Genomic DNA, 8878 nt, shown 5'->3' on the forward strand with positions numbered 1-8878 from the left:
TATATATATAAACATATGATTATATTTGAAAAGGGTATGAAGAAAATGACATGAAATTAATAAAAACCACACAATTTAATGTGGTTCTGACAAGACATTTAATGATCTTTTGGTTTGGTTATTACAAATGAAACCCATTTTTGGAATAATCAATGATGTTTATTGAAAGTTGTAGGAGTTTTGTAGAACCCCAAAGTCTTTTGCATTTATTGCTTCTCACATGATTCTAAGGCTTTTTTATTTTTATTTTTTTGTTCTAATTGCATAACCCAACGCCTAGCTTTGCTTCATTGTATGTTGGTCTCTCATTGAAGCAATCGTTTTACACATTAATTACAATGGTTTTTCATTAATTACAACTATCACTAACCCTACCTATTACTTTATTTTCTTAAAGCATTCGAAATTTGAATATAATTTATTGGATGAAGAACTTATTGATTATTGTTTTAAAGATTGATAGTTTGATCTATACATATAACCGTTAAATTAAAGAATAGAAATAGAGGTATCCCCACTTTTTTTTACTATTTTTTCTTTTTAAGTAATACACGAGCTAATCTTTGATTTGGTGGGCTTTGTGGATTCATTTATGATAATATCCTCTAAAATTTGGCGAGATAGATCATTTCTTTTTAACAAAAGGTCTTTAGAGTGTATGTGAGATTACATGTCGATTGAAGAGAAGAACGAGTGTCAGAGAAGATGCTGGGCCCAAAAGGGGGTGAACTGTGAGATCTCACATCGGTTGGAGAGGGGAATGAAGTATAAGTGTGTAGAAACCTCTCCCTTGTACACGTGTTTTAAAAACTTTCAAGTGAAGTTCAAAAGTAAATGTCCAAATAAGACAATATCGGTTAGTGGTAGGTTTGAGCTCAAAAGATCTTGGTCCTAAAATCTAACGGGAAAGGTAGTTTGTAAAACCAAGTACATTGGATTTACTTGAAAATGAAATAAAATGAAAAGCTCAAGAGATTCCTTTAAATCAAATAAAAATTAGGGTTTTATAAACCAAAATTTTGCTAAAGAGAAAGACATTGGGAAATAACAAAACAAAGAGAGTTTTGGACATAGTGCCCTAATTAATGTCAACTTTGTCGTCATGTTGTAAAACCCTAGCAATTTTTTTATTTTTATTTTTATTTTTATTTTTATGAAGATGATAATTTTTTTATTTTAATTATTAATTTTTTTTGTTATGGATTTGTGTGATGTTTTTGTTTTAAAAAATTAGAAATGAAAAAGTGTAAATTAAGGAAGAAAAACAGACATCTTCACCGCCTTAGAAGGAAAAACATGAGCCTTCCAATGCCAAACATTAAATGAGCTTCGTTGCCTGTTTTTATTTATTTATTATTATTTTTTTTTTTTTAAGAATTCATTTTCGAGATGTCATATGCTTTTTCTAATGTCTTTGTCTAATGGTCGTAAAAATTTGGTCAAATCTCTCCTTAGCTTCCAAATATTCTGTGACCCAAAATTCAATACTTGGCTTCCGTTTTTAACTTAATAAATATTATGTGAGATTCTTTTACCAAAATTCAAAATTCTAAACCATCACGTTCTTGGGACTAAACCTGTCCTCATTAGGTACGGTAACACAAATATTATCTTTTTTGGGTTTTTCCTTTCTGATTTTCCCTCAAGGTTTCTAAAACGTGTTTGCTAAAGAGATGTTTCCACTCCAACTGGGATCTCACAAAAAAATATTTATAAATAAAATATTTTCAGTTATATATTTTTTAGTTTGGCTTAAAATAGTTTTCTAATATATTAGTGGTAGTTTTGTAATTATTTGTTGTAAAGGCACCATTTTCTGGGACTACATGAGAGCTAGGCCTTCAAACTTTCAAGAGGTCATTATATTTGGGCCAAGGCCCATTTCAAGCAAAGAGCTTGAGGCTGGAAAGGCCCACCATCAAAAGTTCATTATATTTGGGCCAAGGCCCATTTCAAGCAAAGAGCTTGAGGCTGGAAAGGTCCACCATCAATATTTCATTATATTTGGGCAAGGCCCATTTCAAGCAAAGAGCTTGAGGCTGGAAAGGCCCACCATCAATATAGTTCATTATATTTTGTCATTTTTATTGACTCTTCCACCAAGAAGAAAATTGCGACTCAAATTCTATTTTTAGATTTCTAATTTTTATTTTTTAATTTCGTATAAAAACTCAAATTTATCCAATAAATTAATATATATATATATATATATATATATATATATATATATATATATTATTTATTTATTTATTAAAAAAAATGAAAGAAAATTGAGTGGAGTGGAATTGCATTGAAAAGTCTTGGAGATATTTACGGCTTAAATGAAACCAACCACATCCATCTCACAATCGGGCACGAGCTTGACACGCGCTCAACTCCGATTCTCAATCTCCACCGTTCACGTGTATCTTCATCCAACGGCTTATCTTTCATTCTCCCATCCTTTTATATTTCCCTCAACTCTCGTCATCCCCTCCACTTCCATCCTCATCCCCTTCTACCACACACGCAGTCTCTCAAAACCCTCAAAAATCCATTTCTCATCCTCTTCAATTTCTCAATCATGCTTCTTCGTGCTCCTTCGGCCGCCATCTCTGTCGCTAACTCTCGAGGGGAGAATTTGGTTCCTCTCTTTTCTGCTTCGTCGTCCTCGTCGTCTTCGATTCTCAGACTTTCTCCGGTTAGAAATGGTGGTTGTTTGATCGTTTCAGCCTCCAAGGGCTCCAACACTCGGCCATTGACGGGGGTGGTTTTTGAGCCCTTTGAGGAGGTCAAGAAGGAGCTCAGTCTTATTCCCACTGCTCCTCAAGTCTCGCTTGCTCGTCAGAAGTATAGCGATGCCTGTGAGGCTGCGATTAATGAGCAGATTAAGTGAGTTTTCTTATTGGTTTTTTTTTTATTTGGGAGGTATTGTATGTGCGTTTTCTCTTGCGCATCTTCTTTTGAGTTATTTGATTGATTTTTTTTTTGGTAGTTTGTGTTCTGTTTTGGGAAGATCTGTATGTGGTGATCATCTTTTGAAATGTTTTGTTTCTTGATTTTATAATTCTCTGCTCGATTCTTTTCATTTTTGGTTATCTGCTTCGTATATTTGGTATGGTGTTTTAATTCTTGTTATATGGAAATTATTTTACTCTGAAGCGTATGTATTTGGTTCGATGTTTAATATCTGGTATATAAATATGAATACGATTCTTTATATGGAAATAACTTGTTGGTTTTTGTGAAACGTACATATCTTGTTTGGTGTTTCCGTACTGCTATTTAAATATGAATTTGATTCATTATATGGAAATTATTTGGTTTGGGGTTACATTTCTGGATATGAACTTTTTATATGGAAAGCTAACAATTGGATTTCATAACAGTGTTGAATACAATGTGTCATATGTATACCATTCCATGTTTGCCTACTTTGATAGAGACAACGTAGCACTCAAGGGTTTGGCCAAGTGAGTATAGACTATCTAACCTTGTTGGTTATCAAACGGCCCTCAATTGTTAAGTCTCTTTTTTCTGTAATTCCTACAACTGAAATGGTGTTATTCATAGGTTTTTCAAGGAATCAAGTGAAGAAGAGAGGGATCATGCTGAGAAATTGATGGAATATCAGGTAGTTGAGTTAAGACAAAAAGTTGATTTTGGTCTTAGATTATTTATTGATGTTGGAATTATTTTGTAGAACAAACGAGGTGGGAGAGTGACGTTGGAGAGTATGATTAAGCCCTTGTGTGAGTATGAAAATGAGCAAAAGGGAGATGCCTTATATGGTTAGTTGACTGTTTATATTTCAATGATATTGACCTTCCAACATTAATGATGAAGACTTTGGTTTATGAAAATATCTACATGTTGATTGTGACACTAAATGAAGTCTCTCGTTTAATTTCTAAGCAATGGAGCTTGCTTTGTCCCTCGAGAAGCTAACCAATGAGAAGTTGCTTCACTTGCATAAGGTAGAGCTTTTGTAGCTTTCACATTTAGTTTGGAAGTCTTTGAATTATGCTTATAACTTGCCTTCTCTTTTTTAGGTGGCTGAAGAGAATGGCGATGTGCAGCTGACTGAATTTATCGAAAGCGAATATTTGGGGGAACAGGTAATATAACCCATAAATAAGACGTGATTGATCATATCTTGTTCTCATATAAGCACAACTATTCTCAATTCTTCAAACATCACCATTGTAGGTTGAAGCAATCAAGAAAATCTCAGAGTATGTTGCTCAGCTAAGAAGAGTGGGCAAGGGACACGGTAAGACTACACCCATCTCGCCCTGCCTCACCCTGCCCCGCCCTACTTCTCTCGTTCTATATTGTTTGTAATAGAATGCCCCGGTCTGCTAACGATATTTTTTCTGAACCCATTTGAAAACATTTTCAGGAGTTTGGCACTTTGATCAGATGTTGCTTCATGAGGGAGCATAAACAATGGAATGGGGTCTGCTGCTGCATAGAGTTAAAGTGCAGTGAAATATGAAAATAAAATGGTTCAGCTCTGGGCTGTGCTTTGGGTATGGTTGGCTTGTGATGGTTCTTAGTAGTTTTAATAGGGAGCTGATTAGGGGTAGATTTGTGTTAGAATTTCCTCTGGTTATAACATGTTTATGTTTGTTTTGCTTTGGTTTCCAAAGGTTTGTTTTGACGTTGTAATTGGAGATTCACTCTTTTTATTATTATCATTATCCTATTTTTCTACCACTTTGACTTGGCGCTTGTGACAATTTAAGACAATCGGTCTTGCTAAATTGTCAAATTTTAATTTGGTTTTAATTTCTTTTAAATTCTATTTTACTTTTCATATTGAAATTCTTAATTAGATCCTTCCACAATTGATATATATATATATTTTTTTTTTTAATTTAATAGACGAAAGACTTTTTTATTTTTTGGTGGATTAAATATTAGATATTCTCCCCCTCTCCTAGATCCATCAACAAATTTTAATTCATCAATTTCCAAGTCTATTGAGTTTCTTTTTAGTTATTGAAAATTAATTTATAAACATTACCTATCTATTATTTAGGACACTTTTTAAAAATCAAACAAGGTTATGAAAAATGTAGAAAGTACTTTAAAAACACTTCTGTTTTTTTTTTTTTTTTTTTTTTTTTTTTCCTTTTAGAGGAATTTGGTAAAGAATTCAAATCTGTAGTTTAGAAAGATGAGATAGGCTAAATTTTTTCTTACATCGAATCAATCATTTATCTAATTTAGTTATTAAGACAATTGAAAAAGATTTTAATTTTTACTTGTTGAGGGGATGAATCAATCATTTATCTAATTTAGTTATTAAGACAATTGAAAAAGATTTTAATTTTTACTTGTTGAGGGGATATTTAATCGTTTAGACATTACTTCGGTGATCTTTAATCGTTTCAAAATGGCAACATACCATTCTTTTTTATTGATCTTTATCAAAGAATCATATAAATATATATAAATAATAGATTCTCATGTGATACACTTTTGATCCCATTTGACGTCTAACTTTTATGCTTTAACTTTTATGTTTTTTCAAACAGCTAGGACTAGGAATGATTTGTTTGTATAGAAATTAATGTATTTAATGCAAATATTAATCTCTCAAATTCCAACAATCGGCTAATTAGATTTTCTGTCAAATGTAACTCAAAAAAAAAAAAAAAAAAAAAAAAAAAAAAATTTTTTTTTTTTTTTTTTTTTTTTTTTTTTTTTCCTTTTAGAGGAATTTGGTAAAGAATTCAAATCTGTAGTTTAGAAAGATGAGATAGGCTAAATTTTTTCTTACATCGAATCAATCATTTANAAAAAAAAAAAAAAAAAAAAAAAAAAAAAAAAAAACCTTTGGTCAATTATTCAATTAAAATAATTAAAACATTCCATNCAGCCGGATACGTCTTGTCAGTCCTCACCTTCCCATCAACTAAAATATGTCGTTGCATCAAAATTGAAATTACCTCACGGTATGTGAGAGCATATTTCAATCGGTTTCGCAATATGAGGACAAGTGGGAGACATTCCCTTGATTTATGAGGTCCTGATGAAGGTTTGGGGGCCTACAAAGGGATTTAAAAGGTAGAACCGAATGTCAGAAATAAGTTTAATGCGTAGGTAAAAATAAAATGTAAACTGAAACGAAGACTAGAACNATCAACGTTTGAAAAATAAGTCCTCATTTATCGTTTTTTATCTTTAAAAAAAAAATGTTAAGAATTTTGACGTGCCAGAAGACAACCGGTGGAGAAATAAAAATTGAGGGTAGAGCATAGTCACAACACAATATAAATCAGCTAACTCGACCTCAGTCCACTGTAAGTATTTTTGAACCACAAAATCATGATAGATGTGCCAAATTGTCTCAAAAGATCTCAACTTACCCATAAATAGTTAAGAAAGCAAAATTCAAGAAACAGATGTGCCAAATCAAAACCATTGAAAATCCATGACTACAACAACAAAAACTCTTAAGCAGTAACTGCTGCCTGGCTTGCAAGCCTCTTCCTAGCTTCTTCAATGATGGACAGTTTTATACCCTTGCCCTTGGGGAGGGAAACCCATGGCTTGGTTCCCTTCCCAAGTGTGAACACGTTGCCTAGACGAGTCGCAAATTCGTGCCCAGTTGCATCCTGAATATGGACTGTCTCGAAGCTTCCCTTGTGCTTCTCTCTGTTTTTAAGTACTCCCACTCGACCTCTGTTTCGTCCACCAGTCACCATGACAACATTTCCTACATCAAACTTTATGAAATCAGCAATCTTGTTCGACTCAAGATCCAACTTGATGGTGTCATTTGCCTTGATCAGGGGGTCGGGATAACGGATGGTACGCCCATCGTACGTGTTCAGATAAGGAATTCCCTTCTGCCCAAACTGCACAGAGCGAACCTTACAGAGCTTGAACTGCAAAGACAATATCACAGTCATAATGAATCATCCCATTAAGATTATCACATAGAAAAAAATGTCCCTACATGAAGATCAAAAATCTTAACCAAGGAAAGAAAACAGTTGAGTTACAGGAATCATATAGAAAAAAATGCAGATTGGTATTAAAGTGTAATCTTCTGTTTGGACAATGGTTAAAAAACTCTGTTTGCAATTGCATTTATTTTCTGTATCCTGAGCACCCTAAATTCTATACAACAGGGATGCTTGCAACAAATGACAGGTCGAATAACAAACCTTAGCCTCTTCATCCCTGACAGAGTGAAGGCGGAAACGCCCTTTAGTGTCATACAGAAGCCGGAAATTCTCATTTGTCTTGGGGATGGACACAACATCTACAACAAAAATAAGTGTAACGCATTAAAAATACAATAAACAGAACACATTATACAGCTAAAAGACACATCAGTTCCAAGCAGTGACATGTTTCAAAAGAACAACTTCCAAACAAGTTGACAATCAAAATATTGAAACACGTTACATAACAGGTGACTGTTAGTATCATGCTTGCAAACAGTAACTTTGCTGATAAAGTTAAAGATGCATCCCTAGTCTTCAGCAGTTAGGATCGGCCAATACTTTTTATGGTAGAAGAATTGATTGAAAGATCTCCTGGTCAGTAAATATTGAAACTGAAACAAGAGAATAAATATAAGTTCGAGATCCGCATACCCATAAAGCCAGCCGGATACGTCTTGTCAGTCCTCACCTTCCCATCAACTAAAATATGTCGTTGCATCAAAATTGAAATTACCTCACGGTATGTGAGAGCATATTTCAATCGGTTTCGCAATATGAGGACAAGTGGGAGACATTCCCTTGATTTATGAGGTCCTGATGAAGGTTTGGGGGCCTACAAAGGGATTTAAAAGGTAGAACCGAATGTCAGAAATAAGTTTAATGCGTAGGTAAAAATAAAATGTAAACTGAAACGAAGACTAGAACTTTCACTCACAAATGCACCACCAAGTTTGTCGAGCATCCAATGCTTTGGAGCATTGAGCCTCTTCAAATGTTTCTTCAATCCTCTTGCCTGTCAAAGCCATATACATTAATTTTAGTAAACATAAATATGAGGAAAACATCTTGCTGAAACCATCATAATATGCATATTTCTGGGAATACAGGACGACCAAACTAATTGTGTTCTTTAGTAAACACCCTCCACGCCTCCTTCCAACACAGACTCTTACACAACAAAACCAAATAGCGAACTTAAATTTCATGATGGATCGGTAGCATAACCAAAATCATCTACAAACTCTATAACACATTCATCAGGAAAAATAACTCGAGTAGACCGTAGGAAGACATTTGTACTCAACATAAAGCTTATAATTCCTATATGAAAAAACAAATCTCGTCCAAAAGGGGACCAACGAAAACCCTAAATAATGTAAACACGTAAAAACCCAGGGTAAACCAGTTGAGTGGGAGAGTTTTTGAATCATGTATGAACTAATAAGCCGAGCCCTTCGCTGTGGTCACTTTACAGGTTAAAGAGCTTGCAAGAAGGATCACTCTTATATAAAACTCATAAAAAAAAACCTCAACCTAACAAATCACAAAATACAGGCAGAACCAAAATAAAACTGGAAACAACTAGAAAGAACATCTTAAAGGAGATAATCAAAGGAAATATGAACCAACAGAGAAAACGAACTACTAGATAGATCCACTGACCATATTGTCGAAACGATGTTCGACGGAGAAAAACCCTTCAGTGAGATTGCCGCCGGCGCCTGCGGATAGAGAGCTGGAGCTTCTGCAGAGGCGAACAAGAAATTAGGTTCGACGGCGGTTTTATTTATATGAAAGGTTCAAGTATGAAGGGATAGTACTGAAATTAGGGTAAAGCCTTTTGGGCCTAGTGGTTCTCGCAGCAAGATTTGGGCTGGGCTTTCTGAGATAATTAAATCGACTATTTTATACTNTTTTTTTTTTTTTTTTTTTTT

At 34.0% G+C, this 8878-nt stretch overlaps 2 protein-coding genes across 2 annotated transcripts; one reads left to right on the plus strand and one right to left on the minus strand.

The window, feature by feature from the left end:
- The first annotated feature begins 2457 nt into the window (after positions 1-2457).
- Positions 2458-4698, plus strand: LOC111797586 (ferritin-3, chloroplastic). The gene is made up of 8 exons (XM_023680639.1): positions 2458-2871; positions 3369-3452; positions 3553-3613; positions 3683-3770; positions 3895-3956; positions 4032-4097; positions 4189-4252; positions 4382-4698. The coding sequence occupies exons 1-8, from the start codon at positions 2564-2566 to the stop codon at positions 4423-4425; spliced, it is 777 nt and encodes a 258-aa protein (XP_023536407.1). The 5' UTR covers positions 2458-2563; the 3' UTR covers positions 4426-4698.
- A 1599-nt stretch (positions 4699-6297) lies between these two features.
- Positions 6298-8739, minus strand: LOC111805458 (40S ribosomal protein S4-3). The gene is made up of 5 exons (XM_023690569.1): positions 8607-8739; positions 7879-7956; positions 7596-7776; positions 7161-7258; positions 6298-6878 (listed from the first exon to the last, which is right to left on the minus strand). The coding sequence occupies exons 1-5, from the start codon at positions 8607-8609 to the stop codon at positions 6444-6446; spliced, it is 795 nt and encodes a 264-aa protein (XP_023546337.1). The 5' UTR covers positions 8610-8739; the 3' UTR covers positions 6298-6443.
- Positions 8740-8878: the final 139 nt, after the last annotated feature.

Source organism: Cucurbita pepo, chromosome LG01 (assembly GCF_002806865.2).
Source record: "Cucurbita pepo subsp. pepo cultivar mu-cu-16 chromosome LG01, ASM280686v2, whole genome shotgun sequence".
NCBI lineage: Eukaryota > Viridiplantae > Streptophyta > Magnoliopsida > Cucurbitales > Cucurbitaceae > Cucurbita > Cucurbita pepo.

Bases quoted from the DNA above. Each gene is read 5' to 3' on its own strand.
- LOC111797586 (XM_023680639.1), top strand. From the start codon at position 2,564: ATGCTTCTTCGTGCTCCTTCGGCCGCCATCTCTGTCGCTAACTCTCGA. The intron at 2,872-3,368 runs GTGAGTTTTCTT...ATTTCATAACAG, and splicing joins GCGATTAATGAGCAGATTAA to TGTTGAATACAATGTGTCAT. The intron at 3,957-4,031 runs GTAGAGCTTTTG...TCTCTTTTTTAG, and splicing joins AGTTGCTTCACTTGCATAAG to GTGGCTGAAGAGAATGGCGA.
- LOC111805458 (XM_023690569.1), bottom strand. The intron at 7,777-7,878 runs GTGAGTGAAAGT...ATCCCTTTGTAG, and splicing joins ACAAACTTGGTGGTGCATTT to GCCCCCAAACCTTCATCAGG. The intron at 6,879-7,160 runs GTTTGTTATTCG...TTGTCTTTGCAG, and splicing joins TCAGGGATGAAGAGGCTAAG to TTCAAGCTCTGTAAGGTTCG.